General features: G+C 39.6%; 1 protein-coding gene across 3 annotated transcripts in view; it reads left to right on the forward strand.

Annotated features, from left to right (window-relative positions):
- JAZF1 (JAZF zinc finger 1) overlaps positions 1 to 22150 on the forward strand; it is a 285803-nt gene that overhangs the window by 142287 nt on the left and 121366 nt on the right. For 2 of the 3 annotated variants that reach the window (XM_073333623.1, XM_073333625.1), the window contains exon 2: positions 1679 to 1751. In XM_073333623.1, coding sequence (XP_073189724.1) covers positions 1679 to 1751 — 73 coding nt within the window. Of the gene's footprint in view, positions 1 to 1422; positions 1507 to 1678; positions 1752 to 22150 lie in introns of those variants that run through there. The other variant, XM_073333624.1, reaches the window with a different exon arrangement.

Consider the following 22150-nt stretch of genomic DNA (forward strand, 5'->3'; position numbering starts at 1 on the left):
TGGTTGAGTGGAGCATAAAGATAACATATAAGATAACTGATTTGTCACTATCTTCAGTTAGAGCAGTCCAGTGCACTGTGTGTTGGTGATCGCTATAATCTCTGTAGACTGCAACTGCTTTTCAGACATAAGAAAAGGTCTGTTTCCTGTTAAAAGTAATTGGCTATGGGTTGTTGATCTGCTTGACACTATGTATGTATATGTGACTGTTCTCTGAACCTGCTCAATCAAATATGTTGTCATTGTAAGTTTCCATCTACGTATGGGCGTGTTGGTGAAGTATGTTGTCAAACACAGAGTCTGAGTTGTCATGGAACAAATCTGGGGGGCCGAGAGAAGTCTTTTTGAATTATTCTTAAGCTTTATGGCAGCCCAGGAGTGACTGCACTCATTAAACAAAATGTTAATTGACTAGAACTGAGGGCTGAATAATCTTGTACTCCTCAGTCAAGAACTGCTATTCCTTTTGATGGAAGTTTTACCTGTGTAGGGCTAAAGAGCTGGGGCCTAAGATTATTACTGGAATGTTTTTAAATAGAATACAGATGCTGCTGACTAGCTCAAAAGCACATGTGACAATATTAGGGAAATGAACTTTTGAAAAATAACATGGCTTAAAGTTGTGTGGAGAAAATAGGTTCAGTCTAGAATATTGCATAAGTGTGTTGACAATATTCTTTGCAGTGAGAAATGAAAGATGGATACCAGCAGTACTATAGAGAGCTATTTAGTAAAACAGTCTGCATTCTTCATAGTTAGGAAACATAAGTTGCCCATAGAATTGCTGTTAAAGACATGCACGCAGTTTGTGATAACAACTGCATGGTCATGTTCATCTGCATGATACACATTTTGTTAAAACCTTTTTTGTTTTTAATTTCTAAAGGGGCTGTATTGGAATGTGAGGCCATGCTGCATTTTTAAAATCAAGATTATCCTTTTTTTTTTAGTAACTACTTTTTTGTTTTTAAAAAATGTGTATGCTCGCTCTTCTTCATTTCAGCAACATGGACTAAGACTGCTTCTTTGCTTAGATAACAGCAAAGTTGAATTGAACAAGACTCGTGCATAAAACCAGGTACAGTTCATTCTTGAACTGTAAAGTCAGTGTTAGTGGGAATTGACGAATGCTTGCTTCTGTGCTTCCGAAGGGCAATCTTCTGCTGGGCATATATTTTGCTACATGTGTACTTTCATGTGCATTTCTGATTGAAAGAGTTAGGGTAGGAGAAGAAGCAGAATTTGTGTGTGCTGAGGTAAATAGATAGCTGTTTGTGAAAACTGGTCCTTTTGTAAAGTGTCACAATTTGTTGATCAACTTTAGAAATGTCTTAAAAGAAATCTTTAATTTTTGACTCTATTTCGTTTTTAACAGTGTAAACCATGGAAATGATGCCAACATGGTTGCTGTAAGCAATGAAAACTAATATTTATGAGGAGGGATTATGAAGTTTGTATGACAGATGGAAATTCTATCACTGTTGATGTTTGGAATTCCCTTGAAAAGTAATGCAATATCTTGTTGTTTATGAATGAATGACCAAATGATTGTGCTGTACTGAACTTATTCTATGAAGGGGTTTAGCTACTTTACATTTTTCTTCTTGAGATATGTTGCTTATAGACTCCTATATTTCAGTACAAATATTGCAAATTCATACTTGTATTTTTATTACAGATACAGACCCACGTGTGTTAGAGAAACAAGAACTACAACAGCCAACATATGTTGCTCTAAGTTACATTAACAGGTAAGCATTTTTTTTCAGTTGTAAATATGACCCCCCTGTGGTTTGCCCTGATGGTCAGCAATATATGTGCATACTATATATACCAGAACAGTGCACATACTACACACTTCTTACTTTATTTAAACTTTTATACTGCATGTTGGATAACTTCTGAAAATATTTACATAATTTACTGGATATCTGATCATCTTGATAGCCTGGGCTGAGACTTAAACCTTTTTCTGTTAAGACCTCTATTGTACAAAACCAGTGTTTTAAAATATTCTGTGTTAAAATATCTATAACGGAATATATTTGGTTTAATCAAAATGACTAGTTGGAGATGGTTGCAAACTGGTATGCTTTTTTAAAAAAAATCTATGATGTCACTTCATTTGCAGTTGGCAAGAGAAGCCTGTTTAAAGCTAGCATGTATTTGGCATGCTGGCTAGCATAGGTCTTTGTAAAGACACACCATTTCTATGAGAAAATGTCGCGAATATGTAGAAACTAAAAGCGGTGGAGGGAAAAGGGTCCTACCAATTAAGGGACTAATACTGCAGTCTGAGCCAGACATGCAAACTGCTGAGCCCATAAGGAGCCTTGTTGACTTCAGAAATTTTCTGTTCAGGGGTCAGGGACTGCCTGCATGTGTATAATCAGGGCCAACATGAATACATGTCTGGACGTTATCAGTTTTTATAATTCCATGACTGAAGTCTAATTTATATGGATGAATTATTAAACAATTCTCTGTGAGGTGTTGTTATTTAGGAGTATGTCTACACTGCTGTAATTCCCAGTTAGAATAGACACATATGCGCTAGCTCTGCTCCAGCTAGTGCACTAAAAATAGCAGTGTGGCTGTGGTGGCATGGGCAGTGGCTTGGGCTAGCCGCCCACGAATGTACCTAGGATCTTTGACAGGGTTGTACTCAAGTATTTTGTATTCCATTCCCGTTTCTCCCACTGATTTGTGTCTAGACCGTATGCAAATCATTAAATCATGGTACTCTCTGTGACTTGATTTTCCCATCAATGAAATGGATATGTTGTAATAGTTCCTAATTCACAAAGGTGTTGTGAGATCTACTTAAAAGAATTGAAAGCACTCTGATGTTCTCAAACAGAAGGTACTACACCTCTACCCCGATATAATGCGACCCGATATAACACGAATGCTGATATAACACGGTGAAGCAGCACTCTGGGGGGTGGGGCTGCGCACTTCGGCAGATCAGCGTGTCTGGCTCTGACATGCTGCTCTGAGCGGTGTGTTAAGAGTGCCGGGGCGTGGTCGAGGGGTTGGATAAGGGGCAGAGGGTCTCAGGCGGGAGGGGGGAGGGGGACAGGGAGCAGAGGGGTTGGATGGTTTGGAGGTTCTAGGGGTGAGGCGGTCAGGGGATGGGAAATGGGGCGTTGGATAGGGTGTGGGAGTCCCGGGGGCTTGTCAGTGGGTGGGGGTGTGGATAGGGGTTGGGGCAGGCAGGGGACAGGGAGCAGTGGGGTTGGGTAGGGGGTGGGTCCCGGGGTGATTAGGGACAGGGGATTCTTTGGAGGGGGCGGTCAGGGGACAAGGAGCAGGGGGGCTTAGATAGGGGGTGGGGTCTTGGGAGGGGTGGTTAGGAGCAGGCAGTCTCTGGAGGGGGTAGTCAGGGAACAAGGAGGGGGGGGGTTGGATGGTTCGGGAGTTCTGAGGGGTCAGTCAGGGGGCGGGAAGTGACTATTAATAATGGAAATGTTTGAGGCCAAAGCAAGTTCGATATAATGCAGTTTCACCTATAACGCGATAAGATTTTTTGGTTCCCGAGGACCACTTTATATCTGGGTAGAGGTGTTTGTATACCATGTGCAAAGTTTTGTTGTTGTTTACTATTAGTTTGTGCTTGCTCTAAGTCTCTTTTTAGGAGACAGTAGTGGGGAAGGCCTGAAATGAGACACTTTATTTTCATTCTCTTTAAAAGGCTCCAGGCTTTTTAATCATCTGATCATCATTCATTTCATTTTGTCAATAATTTGGAATATTAAAAATAAATATTTTGCAAGATGCTGGGCATTGGGGTATGGATTTACTTTTGTAATCTTGTTGCTTCCTGGAAAGAGTCACTCACTAAAGTGCACTTGTGACATTTCAAAGCAGTAAAGGGAGCTTCCTGGCTAAAACTCTATTTAGTGCTTTGAAAATTTACCTTAACCAGTGTCTCTTTCTTTTTAAAGTCTGGCCTGAGTCACCAAGTATATTTAATTTAAGACCTGAACTTGCTGAGAAGTTAAACAACTTTTTAAAAATTATTTATCTAGCTAATAAATTGTTGAATGAGAGCGCAGTTGTGATCCTCAGTATGTGCCAGTGCAGGAGAGTTAGGTGGCTAGTTGTATCTCACATCGCAGCCTCATCTCACCTCCCTCTCTTAGCCCTGTTCAGGTGGATAGGGCATGAGTGGGGAGCAGATGGAGCCTTGACTTTCTCTCCCCCTCCTTGATGTGCCAGACAGCTCAGCTGAGCCAGAGCAGAGGCAAGTAGCCTGTGCAAGGCAGAGGGCTGGTGCCGATTACTTCTCCCCTGAGAGAAGGGTGAACCAGGAACCATATTGTGAGAGAGAGATGTGGTCTGCTCTCGAGGCAGTACAACTAAGCAATGCCCCTTATTTAGGGATTTTACTAAAGCCACCATTTAGTCCTAACTAAACATACATGAAGTATCACACACAACATGGCATCATTCTTCATTTAAAACAGGTTTCCCCGTTTTGGGTAAATCAGCATGCTGCTGTTTTGGGGATGTTTGGGTTTCTTTTATAGAAAATTCAGTGTTTTTTGGGATGTTTTTTCTTTTCCAGTCACTTGGGAGATATGTATTTGAGACATGTACTATATGGGATTATACATATTGTGACAGGGTCGGGCCAGATGGCTACAGGAAAGTGATAGAAGGCAGATATATTAGCCCCAGGGTAAGTCAGTCCCTTTTCCCTGGGTAAGGTAACACGGAAGGTTCCAGAACAATCAGGAACTTTCTGGAAACAATTAAGACAGGCTGATTAGAACACCTGCAGCCAATCAAGAAGCTGCTAGAATCAATTAAGGCAGGCTAATCAGGGCACCTGGGTTTAAAAGGAGCTCACTTCAGTTTGTGGTGCGCGTGTGAGGAGCTGAGAGTGAGAACGCGTACTGTTGGAGGACTGAGGATAAAGAAGGTGTTGGGAGGAGGCCATGGGGAAGTAGCCCAGGGAGTTGTAGCTGTCGTGCAGCTGTTCCAGGAGGCACTCTAGACAGCTGCAGTCCACAGGGCCCTAGGCTGGAACCCGGAGTAGAGGGCGCACCCGGATTCCCCTGAAACCTCCCAACTCCCGGTCAGACACAGGAGGAGTTGACCTGGACTGTGGGTTCACGAAAACGACCAAACTGAGGGCTGCCGTGAATGTCTGAGGCGAGCAAATCCGCCAGTTAAGCACAAGACCCACCAAGGTAGAGGAGGAACTTTGTCACAGTTACAGTAGGTAGGATGCCAGTTTCTATCTCCATCTATGCTCTGTGGAGGCTGAGATATGAATCTGAGTCTGTCGCTGCTCTCAATCTCATAAGCCTGGGCAGACTGAACCTAGGTCTTAGCGAAAAGTACTGACAGTAGGCTGCAATACCAACCCACTGAGTTTAAACTTGCCTAAGGTATACATGAAATAAATGTGTTGGTCCCATTTTAGCTTTTGATGATGGATTCCCCCTCCCCCCAAACACACACACACATCTAAAATCCACCATACAACTTGGGATAGTTTCTGCTCCAGAGGAGGGATGACAGTGAAATAATGGGGGAAGTACATGAAAGTAAGCACTGGAGTGCATTTTAGTGAGTGACTATTTTACCTGACAAAAGAAGATACATATGGTTAATAATTGCTGGCATTGGCATGATTTCCTCTATGACAAAAAAACCGAGGAGAACTTGTGGCACTTTAGAGACTAACAAATTTATTTGGGCATAAGCTTTCGTGGGCTAAAATCCATTTCATCGGGTTTAGCCCACGAAAGCTTATGCCCAAATAAATTTGTTAGCCTCTAAGGTGGCACAAGTACTCCTTGTTCTTTTTGCTGATACAGACTAACACGGCTACCACTCTGAAATCTACAACAAAAATTACTGTTCTTCCTGGAGAAAGTATCACTCTTTAAAGAATATTTAAAGGGATGCCACTAACTTCAAAAATGTTTATCTGATATATTTTTGTGTACTATTAACATGAAGTTAGAGAGCATATTTTTATTCCCCCATCCCGCAGTGTGTTTGTTTTGTACATAAGTCTTTGGGTGAGAGGCATTTAAAAATTAAGAAAAAGTTATTGTAAAATCACAGAAATTGCCAATGGTATTTTCAGGATCATGTCTAATATTGGAAACTACTTTAAACTCTAATTTTCTAAATGGATTGTCTCCCTTTTAAATTGTGTGATTGAAGCTGTTTAGTTAGTGGTTATTTTGCCCAAATGTTTCACTTGCAACATAATTTTGTAGAACAAACATTAATTGCTTCAGTAATTAACTTTTGCACATATAAACCTTATTTGATTTTTCATTTCAAGCCAACCTGCTGTCATTTAATTTTTTTTATTTTTTTTTTTAAGCAATGGTTTCATTGAACCACCTGCTCTGTGCAGCTCAAGGGAACAGCTGTATCCATACACTAAAAAGACATGCATTCTATTTCCCATCTACGTATGCCAGAGCTGGGTTCTAATTTGTTATTCAAGGCTATGAACTCAGATTTTGTAGCCTATTACATGTCATAAGCATGTTGCATACTGTTCCATATCAAACACCAGGTACTCAATGTACATTTTTTTTTTGAAACCGTGCTTTTATGGTTGCAAAGTGGAACAGAACTTAGATTGGTTTCTGCCGTGAGCTCCAGACCTTAAAACAATCTTCCTCTGCAGGTTTGGATGCTCAAGTGTGTTCTGTGTGGGCCATGCATTCTCATGGAGCTAGAGAATGCCAAAATTGTATTATAAAATCAGTACATTTTGAGTGCATGCGGGCAAGAAGAAAGGATGATGAGAAGTCATTCATGTGCAGGCTACATTGTCTGCCGATAGGTCACATTATGTGATGAGCAACACAAATATAACCACAGCCTACATTTGGGATATTTGTATGATGTCTTGCGTGGGTGCTGTAATAACATTAAAATGGCAGCAGAAGTGGAGCGTGGAGGTAAGGGGTTACTAAAACGTGTTTCTTTTATGTTAGATCACTCTTCCCCCTTCTCCTCCATCTCCAATCCCTAAAATTATTTTTTCTGGAATATAAGTGGTAGAATGTTTTATGTTCCTGTAAAGCTGTCCTGCAGTGGCTCAAGAGCACAAGTACCAAACTCAGGGCAGACTGTTAAGAACCAGGGCACAAACCCCAAAGTGGCTGTGAGTTCAATACTTAGATTTCATTAACCAATTATCAAGCGTAAACTTCTCAGGCACTGTAAAAGCTTTAACATGGAGTTGCAGACAGTGACCTTGAGTACTCCAATCTGTTTTGCCATCCAGGTGAGCCTACCTTTGTGATAGATGGTCCCTTACACCGAGGATCGTAGCAATATTCAGGTTATTCCCAGTCCCAAAGGACCAGACACTTACCCCGGGTTAATTGCACTTTAGATCTCACACCATAGACAACATTTGTAGCCAATCCTATAATAAATTATCTAAAGATTTATTATATTAGAATAGGAAACGAGATCTATTTACAGGGTTAGAGCCGGTAAACATATATAAACACAAATTAGTTCCAATCTAGTTTCAAAAAGTAATAGAAGCTTCTATAATAAATAAGCTCTACATGGCCTTCAGGGCTAACCCAGGCTAAGCACTTGGGATCTTTTGCTTATGCCTAGTAATCCTTGCCCCCACAGTCCAAGATGCATACAGTTACAGTTCCTTCTTGTAAGGGGTTTTTATTCCCTTCCCCCCATTGAGCTCTGAGCTGCAATCTTGGCCGATGGAAAGAATTCACTTGCATGACTCTTTTTCATGGGAGGAGGGGAAGGGGAAAAAGCAATTAATTTGTTCCTCAATAATTTGTTTGGTGTTGATGGGTCTTCCCTGTTGTGCATGAGATAATAGCTTCTGTTGGAGACCAGCATTCCACACTAGGTAATGTCTCTGTCCTGTCTGGTGAGATACAGAGGCTTACAATACAGATGCTCAAATATTATCTTAGGATACAGGTATTGTAAGTGATATTAATGCATGCAGCAACTTACAAATATGCCATAAACTCTAAACACATTCTTATAATTGTAATATCCATTTTAACAATGCTAACACACAAGTGAGCCATACTGGTTCCAGCTATGTATGTTGCAATTGAGGCATGGGGACCTTGGCATGAGCTGACACTTGGTCTGCCAGCATCACAGCTCCCTTAAATTCTAATGCAGCTTCCAAATTATGGTCCTCTCAGTCATTGAGGCTCAGGCCTCATCTCTGCAGGAGATCTGCTGCAATTACAGCTGTCAGCCATGTATGTACTAGTGCACAAGAGTAGACTAGCTAAGCTTCTTCTGTTTGCACTGGTGGAGTTTTCCTTTGCTTGAAACCAGGATTGGCTTCTCCAGTGCAAATCTCAGTTTGCAGAGGTTTACACTGTCTAGAGGTTTGCACCAGTAATTGACTGAAATCACAGCAAATTCCTAGTATAGACGAGGCTTAAGTGAATGTCTTTCTTTACATAATCCACCAGTATTGATGATTGCTTCCTGATTGCATTGCCCTTTACTCTCAGAAGTTAAGATAGGAGTTAATAAGCTATAGTACTCTCAGACTGATGCACTTCATCTGCATCCATTCCATAATAACAGAGATAGCAGATTGCAAGGTAGACTGAAATGTGTATCTGTAATTCTGGTGCCATCCAGAAAGAGAGTTCAGTGCAATAATCCTTCGGGGTAGTTTTTCAGAATGCTGAGCTGCAACATCTGCTACTCCTTAGAGATCTTTGTTTTGTGCACGTTAACAAGAGGGGCTCAAGGCACCTATTTGTCTTATTTCATTTAGATGTGAAGATCAGTGGCAGTAATCTACATGATTTGTCACTTTTCTCTTGTGCGCTGCACCTTGGAGTTAATTAACATGGTTATGAATCTTGCTCAGTCTATTATTTGAACATTCTCACCTACATGACACTCATTTATGTTTCTGAGACTGTTGGCCTGGGACTTGAGTAGAGACAGTTCTTAACTCTGTCATATTATAGAACCGCATAATGTACTGTGCTTGAAGAACACTATCAAGGTTTTTAGGCCTAACATATTACCTATTTTTCTAATGGGAAAGATCCTTCAGTGCCCGTTTATGCCAAGAAAGATGTTTGATATCAGGCACTACTGAGTACAAATTGTTGACCCAAAAACCAAAATCCTGTCTCAAGTTCAAATCCATCTTTTCAAATCCACTTTATTTTTAAATTATCATTACTGATAATTATAAAAAGGCAATCACTAGGGAAATATTTTCATTGTTCTAAGAAGTAATATTAATAATGGTGTGGGTATTTTTAAAAAAATGAACAGTTGATGCCAAGACCTAATTATAAAGGAATATTTCCCCTACTGAAATGTATACAATAAGTAAGAGGCTAGAAGTTTACTAAAGGCTTGAAAATAGATCAGAAATACATGCCACAATGACTGATGTTTTATAAGTGACCACTCAGAAATAGATAAATAGATAAACTTATTGGCTATAAACTGTTAATATATCTTAATAAATGAAATATGATTTTCTCTTTTCCTACATAATTTATTAGTCATAGCTATTAAAAACAGGATAGATTAATCTGTTGTAAAAAAGAAGAGTGAAAACTGACTTTAAGACTGCATTCAAGAACTATATTCAAAATAATGCCTATAAAACTGCAAGGTGAAAAAAATTAAGATTAATTTTATAATACACTGATTTTTGTAACACAGAAATACTGTAAGACTGTTTTAATTCTTGTGTGTAAACATTTTTTAAAATAGTCCAAACTGTTTTAATTGTTTGTCTAATATGGTCCAAAGATACAGTCTACTGCTGAGAAAACAGAATTTGCAGCGTCTTTGGCACTGACTTATGCACTCTTTTTTTTTCTCAGCAGCAGGCTGTATCTTTGGACCATATTAGACACAGACATTAAAACAAGAGGTTTCATCTGAAGATATATTAGCCACTGCTGCACACTCTAGTATGTTTTTGCTTTCTCTGTATGTCTCCTGTTCATATTATGTCCTTTTATTACCTTTCATATATGTTCACTGTTTTGCCTCTAAAATAGATTGGCCACAGCTCAAGATAAAGTCAGCAAATATTCAAGGCATATATATCAGACCCCAATGAAGGATGCAAGCTCCAATGTCATCTGTTACTTCAGGCTGCTAGCAGATTCACAAATACATTTGATACATTTGAGGATCAGCCTGCGCTATGTTAGTTCCTTGATTATTGTGGCAAGGTTAAAGACTTTGCATACCATATTTTGTTGGTCTGCTGTATCAGGACGCCTTGTTTTCTGCAGGGAAATAGTCTTTTTATGGTGCTCATAAATTATTCATAAATTAGGCCTATGTTCAGCAACGGTGCTGTACCATCTCAATATAATTAAAATAGCTTGTCTCATTGATATAAATGCATTTTCATAGCAAAAACAGTTATTTCAAATGTTGAAAAATAACATTACAGTGATAAGTGTCCCCAAGAGGAGGAGGAGGAGTGGCGGTGGTGATGATGATGATGATGATGTGTGAAATATATTTATCTCAAGTCATAGGTTTCCTTTCAAAGCTTGGAGGGCCAGGAGAGAGAAATCCAGTGTTATGGAATCAATTATATAGAATTCTTTCAGTCTTTTCAACTTCTGAACAGTCGAATCCTTTCTCCCTTTCCTGCCAGCAGGTTAATTTCGTAACCCTGATAGATTGTCATTCTGCTAAAAGAAAAGGAGTACTTGTGGCACCTTAGAGACTAACCAATTTATTTGAGCATAAGCTTTCGTGAGCTACAGCTCACTTCATCGGATGCATACTGTGGAAAGTATAGAAAATCTTTTTATACAGACAAAGCATGAAAAAATGGGTGTTTACCACTACAAAAGGTTTTCTCTCCCCCCACCCCACTCTCCTGCTGGTAATAGCTTATCTAAAGTGATCTCCTTACAATGTGTATGATAATCAAGGCGGGCCATTTCCAGCACAAATCCAGGGTTTAACAAGAACCTCTTGGGGGGGGGGGGGAGGAGGGTAGGAAAAAAACAAGGGGAAATAGGTTACCTTGCATAATGACTTAGCCACTCCCAGTCTCTATAAACCAGACTGGTTTATGAATGTTATAATTCTTGACATCTGATTTGTGTCCATTTATTCTTTTACGTAGAGACTGTCCAGTTTGACCAATGTACATGGCAGAGGGGCATTGCTGGCACATGATGGCATATATCACATTGGTGGATGTGCAGGTGAACGAGCCTCTGATATTGTGGCCGATGTTATTAGGCCCTGTGATGGTGTCCCCTGAAAAGATATGTGGGCACTGTTGGCAACGGGCTTTGTTGCAAGGATAGGTTCCTGGGTTGTTAGTGGTTCTGTTGTGTGGTATGTGGTTGCTGGTGAGTATTTGCTTCAGGTTGGGGGACTGTCCGTAGGCAAGGACTGGCCTGTCTCCCAAGATTTGAGAGAGTGTTGGGTCATCCTTCAGGATAGATTGTAGATCCTTAATAATGCGTTGGAGGGGTTTTAGTTGGGGCCTGAAGGTGACAGCTAGTGGCGTTCTGTTATTTTCTTTGTTAGGCCTGTCCTGTAGTAGGTGACTTCTGGGAACTCTTCTGGCTCTATCAATCTGTTTCTTCACTTCCGCAGGTGGGTATTGTAGTTGTAAGAATGCTTGATAGAGATCTTGTAGGTGTTTGTCTCTGTCTGAGGTGTTGGAGCAAATGCGGTTGTATCGCAGAGCTTGGCTGTAGACAATGGATCGTGTGGTGTGGTCAGGGTGAAAGCTTGTAGGTAGGAATAGCAGTCGGTAGGTTTCCGGTATAGGGTGGTGTTTATGTGACCATCGCTTATTAGCACTGTAGTGTCCAGGAAGTAGATGTCTTGTGTGGACTGGACCAGGTTGAGGTTGATGGTGGGATGGAAGTTGTTGAAATCATGATGGAATTCCTCGAGGGCTTCTTTTCCATGGGTCCAGATGATGAAGATGTCATCAATATAGCGCAAGTAGAGTAGGGGCGTTAGGGGACGAGAGCTGAGGAAGCGTTGTTCTAAGTCAGCCATAAAAATGTTGGCATACTGTGGGGCAATGGGGGTACCCATAGCAGTGCCGCTGATTTGAAGGTATACGTTGTCCCCCAAATGTCAAATAGTTATGGGTAAGGACAAAGTCACAAACTTCAGCCACCAGGTTAGCCGTGACATTATTGGGGATAGTGTTCTTGACGGCTTGTAGTCCATCTTTGTGTGGAATGTTGGTGTAGAGGGCTTCTACATCCATAGTAGCCAGGATGGTGTTATCAGGAAGATCACTGATGGATTGTAGTTTCCTCAGGAAGTCAGTGGTATCTCAAAGGTAGCTGGGAGTGCTGGTAGCGTAGGGCCTGAAGAGGGAGTCTACATAGCCAGACAATCCTGCTGTCAGGGTGCCAATGCCTGAGATGATGGGGCGCCCAGGATTTCCAGGTTTATGGATCTTGGGTAGTAGATAGAATATCCCAGGTCGGGGTTCCAGGGGTGTGTGTGTGCAGGATAGTGGGGTGGGGGGAGAGAAAACCTTTTGTAATGGTAAACACCCATTTTTTCATGCTTTGTATGTATAAAAAGATCTTCTATGCTTTCCATAGTATGCATCCGATGAAGTGGGCTATAGCTCACGAAAGCTTATGCTCAAATAAATTGTTCAGTCTCTAAGGTGCCACAAGTACTCCTTTTCTTTTTGTGAATACAGACTAACACGGCTGTTACTCTGAAACCTGTCATTCTGCTGAATCATAGTCAAAAAGAAAGAGAGAATACATGTCATTGTAATCCGTTTATTTTGTTTCCCTCTCTCTCTAAAACAGTACTTGGGTTTTTCCAGGTCTTGGTTCAAAAATGACTTTTCACAAGATTGTGAAAATAACATTTGCTAAGGGCCAGATCTTGAAGTCATTATTTAGCTTTCATTCAGTTTTTACTTGGTCCGTATTCAGACAAAGGTTTGCCTAAAAGGCGAAGCAAAAGCTGAGTGAAGATCTCAGAATTTGACTAAAGATGTGGTATATAGTAAAGTGCATGAATTTTTGCAGTAGTACTTCTTTTGTTCAGCAGTTCCCAAGATCAAAACGCAACTGCCAGTCTTGTTTCTCCTGAAAATTGATAGATGTAGCAATAACCCTTTTTAAAAAAAAAAAAAAAAAAAAGGGTAAATTTATCGGATTTTACACGTTATTAGGAGATTAGATATGTAAACTAATAGTTATTTTAATAGGTTTCTTTTTATTCAAATGAAAATTGAAAGTATTGGCCTTTCTTGCATAGTATATAGATATTGCTGAAATAAAAGTTATGTTTATACTTCAAAGCAGCAAAGAGCCCTGTGGCACCTTATAGACTAACAGACGTATTGGAGCACAAGCTTTTGTGGGTGAATACCCACTTCGTCGGATGCATGTAGTGGAAATTTCCAGAGGCAGGTATAAATATGCAAGCAAGAATCAGGCTAGGGATAACAAGGTTAGTTCAATCAGGGCGGATGAGGCCCTCTTGTAGCAGTTGCTAGATCTAGCAGATCCAGACTAACACGGCTATCCTTCTGATGTTTATACTTGACATTTGTGTGTAACATTTAGAAATAGAATTCTAAATCAAATGCAGCCTGGCACTGAATATTGGTTATATCAAACTTAAATACAGGCTCCTGTGTTAAGAGTGATTTCTGTTGTTTCCATTCCTATAGCATTAGTTCATGCAATTTGGATTGGCATCTGACTAGCACTGATTATTTACATCCTTTAATATTTAAAGGCCAGATTAGGGCCTTTTGAAAGTTGCACTAAGACAAATACTGAACCTTGTTTTTCCCCTTCCAAAAAACATTTTCTTTATTGGCCCTTTTTGGTCATTCTTGGCAGTAAAACCGAGAGTTGAACGTGTATAGTGACTGAACAATCTATTTACCCCTAGAAATGATCTCTCCATGTAAGCAACGGGGCATGTAAGTAATGGGGAAGTTTACAATGCCACTTTGCATGATGAATCAGCAGTTGTTCTGTTTGGATGAATAAAGGGCTTCAGCATCCAGGTTGGTCACTCCAATACCTTTTGCCAACAGTATTCATGTAACTTTTTTTTTAATAAACAATGAATATTGAAATAAAAGGACATTGCTGTGAAGGCCCATGTTTTGCAAAAATGATATAGAAGCACTTTACTAATAGTTTCTTGGTCAAGGCACTGGACTGGGACTCAGAAGATCTAGGTTCATTTCCTGGTCCTACCTATATGGTATAGTGTGATCTTTGGCAATAGCTGGGTACATTGAAAACAATGGAAAGACTCCTGGTGACTTCAGTGGATGCTGGATCTGGCCCATCATTTCTCTGGGCCTCAGTTCCTTATCTCTCAAATGGGGATAATAATACTTCCTTATTTCATAGGTGAATTGTGAGGATTAACTTATTAATGTTTGAGCTGCTTGGCTACTGTGATGATAAGGGCTGTATAAATAGTTGGAGAGATTGTCATAACAAAATGTGGGTTGGGTTTTAAACATCCATTCCTTTGCATGAGGCACCGTAATTCAATGGAATCAAAAAATTTTTCCTAAAGAGCATAAATGATGACACTAGCACAAAATCACTCTCCACTGGACACCTATTATCAATCTGAAGCTGATCGATTACAGACTTCATAGTACCCTTTGGGTTTTTATATATTAAAAACTATGGGTTACTCTTGTTTTGGTGCCTCAAAATGTGGAGTAATTCTTAGCTAACTTCATGCCATTGCTTCTATCAGTAAGAAGACGTTGCTGAGATTTTAATCTTTATTGTTCCATGTACGTTGAGGAAATGAAGCAAGGAACAAAGTTAGAATTCAAATAGAGTTCCTGGTACAGTACTTGGAAAATCATGATAAAATTCTCTCTTTATCATTGAGGCTGGTGTGGCCAGATTCATCCCCTGAGGTAATCGGGGGAACAAGTCAATAGAAATACCTTGTTTTCATCCAGGACTTAATCTGACTGAGAATTAATAAGGTTAAAATTTGAGGATGGAGTATTCAAATGTAAATCTTCTCAGATTCAACCAGACTTCTACCTGAAATCTGTATCTTCGTTGGCATGTCCGTATTTGGCCCAGGGTCCCTGAAACTTATTGACACTTCAGAAAGGCAGAATAGATGGTCAAACATTTCTTCTCGTGTCTTAATCCTGTCCTGTTTCCGAGCCCTGAATGAAGAAGATTGATGAAATATACTTTGAAGGTGCAACTACTGGTGCATTTGAGCTTTTACCAGCCATATTACAAATGAATTCTTATAAAAACTGATTCAACTTGAAACTTTACTTATCAATTATAAATTTGACTTTTAATAAGAAAAAGCAAAATTACCTTTCTTTTATGTGCCATGTTTTAAAGCTCATTTAAAAAATCTTTTCCCTGCCTACTTGCCTCAAAATAATGCACTTCCTCTTAATAATGTTGGTGCCCTGCTTCATAAGAGAGAAAATTGGTGGAAGAGATTTTTCTCTTCCTGAATCCTGTTCAAGTCCTGAATTTATCCATGAGAATATCTCTACAGAAGAATCTGATGCTTTTTTGAGTTGCTGTCCCATTTGTTCAGGTTTTTAAAATGTTTGATATTTTATAGTGGTTACTACTGCAGCTCTCCTGCCTATTTCTTACATAAAACTTTCCCTTCTGTAACATAATACTGTCTTATTTGTATTAAATACCATGCCTCTGTAAAATTATGATCATTCTCTCAGAACATTACTCTCACTTGCACTGGAGGGGAAGGTGCATGCAGATGCTTCCAGTAGCTGCTGGATTGAATATTTGTGACAGAATACAGAAACAGATGGATCAAAGTAACATGTCACTTGACAGATAATATTTTTCTGTCTCATCTTATTTTTATGTTTGTGGTGACTAAGTCGATCATGTGTTTCTATTCATGTAGTCATATCTTTACACTCTGCCATCTGACTTGTTCTGGAGATGGAACAAGACAAACTTCAGATGGTAATTTAAACAAGATGTGCCGAATGAATTTTATTTAGCGCAAGGGGAATGCCTTTGGGTTTGGAAAGATTTATGCAGTTGGCTTTGTTTTTCTCTCTCTCATTCTCGCTCTGTCTTTATCCGTCTTTAAACTAAACAAAATATAAAATGCCCAAGATTTATAAAATGCATGGCTCTTTTATGTCAGAAATGAAGATTAAAAAAGGATAAATCAGCACTTTAAGGAAAATCTCCAGCATTATTCTCAAATAAAAAAAAATTAGGATGACTTAAGATGCAAAGTGCATTCTAGAATGTATTTTTGAAGACTATGAGAGAAAATTGACTAGCTTTTCCCATGTGGTGTTCAAGCAGATAGAAAGTGAGAAGGCAAAAATAATCCACATCTCTCATTCATTCTCAGACTTCTCAAAATTACATTTAAGGTCTTGAATGAAAGATGTTTAACCATGCTAGAATTACCTACAAGGAGCATATGTATGTGGTTTAGTTAGCACATATTTAGGTCATAAAAATAAATAGGTTCAAGACTCTCTTTCGGTAATACTTGAATTTATCAGTATTTTCATTTTGCCTTCATTCGCGGATGGAAGATCCTATGCTTAAGACATTAGATTGGAACTTGGGAGATCTACTGTCAATTCGTATCTCTTCCACAGACTTCATATGTAATCTTGGGTATGTCACTTAATCTCTGTTCCTTAGAAATGGAGATATTTCCTTTCTCTTATCCATTGTCTGTTTTACATGTTTAAGCTCTGATCCTAAAGACAATACATATGTGCTTAAATTTGAGCATATGAGTGGTGTTACTGACTTCAAAGGGATGATGCATCTGCTTAATGTTAATTAAGTGTGTACATATTTTCATCATCAAGGTGTTAGATTTTAAGCTATGTGGGGCAAGGACTGTCTCTGACAGCATCTGGACTCTTGATTGGGTTCTAGGCATAATGTAATATACCTATATAATGACCTTTTATTATGTAGCATGTTCATGAAGTTATTTAAAGAAATCATGAAGGAGCATCACCTAGTCCAAATTGCTTGCAGAAATTAGAATTTGTTAGTGAGACCGGAGAGAAGATTTATACAGTGGTTTGATTTCAAAAGGAAAAATGATAAACATTTTTATATTTGTATTATATAGTACATTAAAGTGCTGAAAAGAAAAAGCTGCAGCCATTCTGCCTCCTGTTTCATCCACTGAAATAACTACAGCGCATGGTTAGTCACTTCTCATGCTGATAATTTTTTTTCATTGGTTACAGACATCATGGAAAATTCCAAGCTATAAAGATAATTTTCTGGGAAAGTTCCTTCTTCTTCTTTTTTTTTTTCTTTCTTTTTTTTTAAAGATCATCTTGACCATCTTAGCTGAATTTTAATGACTTTGAGATTTGTGAGTTTACCATCTCTGGAATCTTGAGGCAATCCAGGTCAACCACATGTAATATTCATTGACTGTGGCCTGATTTTTTGCTTAGTAATCCAAAGTATACTTATATAAAGAGATAAGCACTGTTTTTGCATAGAACTATCTCAGTATATTTTGTTGAAATAAAAAGAGATAATAAAATAATTTCTTCTTACACTGAGCTGATGCTTACTACTTTAGCAGGGCTTATCTCTACAGACACGTGTAGGATCAGTCCACAGCAGGGACCAAAGATGAGTCTTTCTTGGGGTTTAGAGGCATTCTCAGTCAAAAATGCTTGTTGTTTTTAATGCAATTTGTTCCCCATTTATATTTTTTTAATTATAGCATTAGATACAAAAGCCACAGCAAGAAGGAAGTTCCTGATGGTTTTCTGTTAATGTACTTTGCCATTTGTGTACTTAATTAAAATTCTAGTAAACCGTACAGTTCTTGAGTTTGGTCTCTGTGTCTGTGAACATTTTCATAGATTCATAGATATTAAGGTCAGAAGAGACCATTATGATCATCTAATCTGACCTGCACAATGCAGGCCACAGAATCTCACTCACCCACTCCTATGTCTGAGCTGTTAAACTCCTCAAACCATGATTCCTCCAGCAAGTGACCCGTGCCCCATGCTATAGAGGAAGGCGAGAAACCTCCAGGGCGTCTTCCAATCTGCACTGGAGCAAAATTCCTTCCCGACCCCAAATATGGCGATCAGCTGAACCCTGAGCATATGGGCAGGATTCACCATCCAGATACCTAGGAAAGAATTCTCTGTGGTAACTCAGATCCCACCCCATCTAACATCCCATCACAGGCCATTGGGCCTATTTACTGTGAAGAGTTATATTTTCTTGCTCTTTACTTCATTTAGAAAGCTACTTTGATAAAGATCTCTTCTTTTCACATTTGCACATGGTGACAACTCTCAGTAAAGGTTCTAGGGGAAAATTGGGCATGCAGAAAAAATATATTTCTCTATATTCTCACCCTCAAAAAACAAAAAAAAGACCCTGATAGTGAATGTTCTTTAGACTGATGATCAAGCACAGAGAAAGATATTTTGATCTATTACGATGCTATACATTGTGGGCCAGATCACTATCCCGCTCTGCTCCCTATACACTGCTCACCAGCAACCACACAACAAAAACACTAACCCAGGAATCTATCCTTGCAACAAAGCCCGTTGCCAACTCTGCCCACATATTTATTTAAGGGGACACCATCATAGGACCTAATCACATCAGCCACACTATCAGAGGCTCGTTCACCTGCACATCTACCAATGTGATATATGCCATCATGTGCCAGCAATGCCCCTCTGCCATGTACATTTGCTAGACCGGTCAGTATGTATGTAAAAGAATAAATGGACACAAATCAGACGTCAAGAATTATAACATTCAAAAACCAGTCCCTGGTCACTTGATTACAGACCTAAAAGTCACAATACTACAACAAAAAACCTTCAGAAACAGACTCCAACAAGAAACTGCTGAATTGGAATTAATTTGCAAACTAGACACCATTAAATTAGGCTTGAATAAAGCCTGGGAGTGGATGGGTCATTACACAAAGTAAAACTATTTCCCCATGCTTATATTTCCCCCTACTGTTACTCACACCTTCTTGTCAACTGTTTGAAATGGGCCATCCTGATTATCACTACAAAAGGGTTTTTTTCCCTCCTGCTAATAACACCTTAACTGATCACTCTCGTTATAGTGGGTATGGCAACACCCATTTTTTCATGTTCTCTGTGTGTGTGTGTGTGTGTGTGTGTGTGTGTGTATATCTTCCTACTGCACCCGATGAAGTGGGTTTTAGCCCACGAAAGCTTATGCTCAAATAAATTTGTTAGTCTCTAAGGTGCCACAAGTATTCCTCGTTCTTTTTGCTGATACAGACTAACACGGCTACTCTGAAACTGCTCAAGTAGTCCTATGAAACAGCTTAGATCAGTTCCTAACTATCTCTAACCTACCTCGTGGCCTGTACTGGGGTGGAACCTGTCAGTTAATACGGGAGCCATAATGAGCTTTTTTGATAGCCCACACTGTGTGTAGCATTGAGCAGATGTAGCCTGCAACATAGATTCTGTACTATATGTAGAAGTAATTAAGCAAAAGGGGGTATGTTAATTTCAGCTCTGTTCTAAAACCTGTAGAGATGTGTGGGGAATCAGGGTATTGATCATTTTTTGTTTTGCTTTATTAAATTTAGCAATGTGAGAAAAGAAAGTATCTAAACTCCTTAGAAGCTTTTACACACAATAGAAAGCCAAAACCAACCAATCAAAAGTAGTTCAGTATAATTCCTATTTTTCTTACACAAAGAACCATCAAATATTTTCAGTCTAGATTGTTTATTTACATTTATAAAATAAGAAGTAGAACAAACGTAAAATTGCCATGAGAGAAAGAGAGAGAGCACGGTGTGAGTCTATCATTGTAAGATTCTCTATTTTGTGTTGAATCCCAGAGTAGACTCCCCACAGCAGACAAATAGAGACTCTTCCCATTTAAGGGTCAGTGGACAGAAAATAGTATATATTTGTATTATAGTAGCACCTACAGGCCCTAACTGAGACAGTCCCCTTTGTGCTATGCAGGGTGCAAACACAAGCTAAGAGATAGCTCCTACCCCTGAATAATCTAAATAGGCAAGACAGTCAAAAGGTGGGAGGGGAAACAGAAGCATAAAGAGATGTTCTTCAAGTACTGGTCCCTATGTGTCTTCTACACATGGGTAAACACGCACGCCCTGCGCCTGAGACTTCAACATTTTGCAAGTAGTGTCCATTGGTCTGGCTGTGTGCCTTGGGTTTCGTGCTCAGGACTGTGACACGGGCTCTGGGCAAGAACTGCTGACTCAGCCCTCTGTCATGCCAGCTCCCATTAAGGGAAGTAAATTGGAGCTGGCTATTGAAAACATGCGCCTAATTGGGGAGTGGGAGACAGCTGCCTGCCCAATTAGCCTGGGGCTATATAAAAGGCAGGGAAGAAGGAAGCCAGGAAAAAGAAGGGGAGCGAGGGAGCGGAAGCAGAGGGATAGCTCTTCCTTCCTGGGTGCAGACACTACTACCCAAGCTGTGTATGGTGAAAAGGTGGTGGGAGCACAACCTGTAAATAAATGGCACCAGTGGTTACTGAACCCCAGGGTCTTGGAGTGACTTTGTCAGCACAGCGGGGCAGGAGTCAAGAGGGCAGGAACAAGCTCTTCAAGGAAGAAGGTTTTCAGGGCAGGAACGAACTCTTATTCTGTGTTCTGTGCAGCACCTAACACAGTGGGTCTCAATCCATTTCTACATGTTACTGTACTACAAATAATATATTTTAACTATTTTTGTATGTCTTCTAGTTTATACACATTTTAAAAAATCATGGCATCTGAATTTTATATATCTGGACAAAAACATTACAGATTTTGCCTTTCTTTTTGAAAAATGTGTGTTTAAGCTTCACCTACTGTGGTCTTTGGCCAGTCTTTGTCATCAACAAACTGCTGAGTTTCAAACCTCTGCCCGTTAGGAGGAGAACCTGAAATTCTGTAATGAAGGGAAATTTTCATAATCTTAAAGTTGTTGTTTAAAACTTTTTTTTCCCCACTACTAAGATCAAGTGACTTTATGAATTAACTCTATTAGACAGCAAATCTGTATCTTCGATACACCCGAACAAATTAGGCTTTAACAAATAATAAAGTAACTGAATAGTTAGAAGAATGGCTGCCTGTCTGCTGAGCCCATTTCCAGAGCCATTATAAATGAAATGCCCAAACAAAGTACTGCTGAAATGAAGTAAAAACCCAGGATGCTAAAAGTTCTAGTAGTTCTGTAACTGCTTTCCACACCTCGTTATTCCCCAGTAAATGCATTACAATATGAATGTCCTGACTTGACTGCATGAGTATAACAACTTGTTGGAGAGGTGTGCGAATATACCAAGAGCTACTCTTTTCACATTCTGATCTCTGTGTGCATGCATGTGTGTGTTTGCACATGCATTTTGTGCAAGGCTGAAAGTTTGGTTTTCTTCCCAGTGCTCAATTCACTGTACAAAGGACCCAAGGAACTTTGTGGCTCTCCTTGTTGTCTTTATGGAAATCACATTCATAAATAATGGTGACTAGAATAAAAAAATAGGTAAGGCTTTCATTTGTGGTGTGTACTGTACCATATTCTAGATGTTAGAAATTCATAGACTATCAGGGTTGGAAGGGACCTCAGGAGGTCATCTAGTCCAACCCGCTGCTCAAAGCAGGACCAATCCCCAATTTTTGCCCCATATCCCTAAATGGCCCCCTCAAGGATTGAACTCACAACCCTGGGTTTAGCAGGCCAAAGCTCAAACCACTGAGCTATCCGTCCCCCTCCTGCCCCCCCCCCCCCAATTCATGAGTCATGCCTAGTGATTAGAGAACAAGTATGGGAATCAAACGTTTTAGTTCGGTTTTCATGCTGTGCTAGTGTCTGTGTGTCTGTATTTGTGGAAATTGCTTACTGTCTTTGCCTGAATGTTCCATTTTGAAAAGTAGCTATAATAACCTGACGGGGTGCTGTGGGTCCTACTTATTGATTGGGAAGCTCTTTGAGATAATCTGCGAAAGACACTCATTTTAAATGTGTTTATTTTCAGGTATTGCAGGCACAGATTAGAGGTCCCATAATATAAAAAAGAAGGACATCACTTTTCAGAAACAGAAAAGCAAAGAATTTTTCTGGAGACTATTATCCCCCTTTCTGACG

This window comes from Lepidochelys kempii, chromosome 2 (assembly GCF_965140265.1).
Source record: "Lepidochelys kempii isolate rLepKem1 chromosome 2, rLepKem1.hap2, whole genome shotgun sequence".
Classification (NCBI taxonomy): domain Eukaryota; kingdom Metazoa; phylum Chordata; order Testudines; family Cheloniidae; genus Lepidochelys; species Lepidochelys kempii.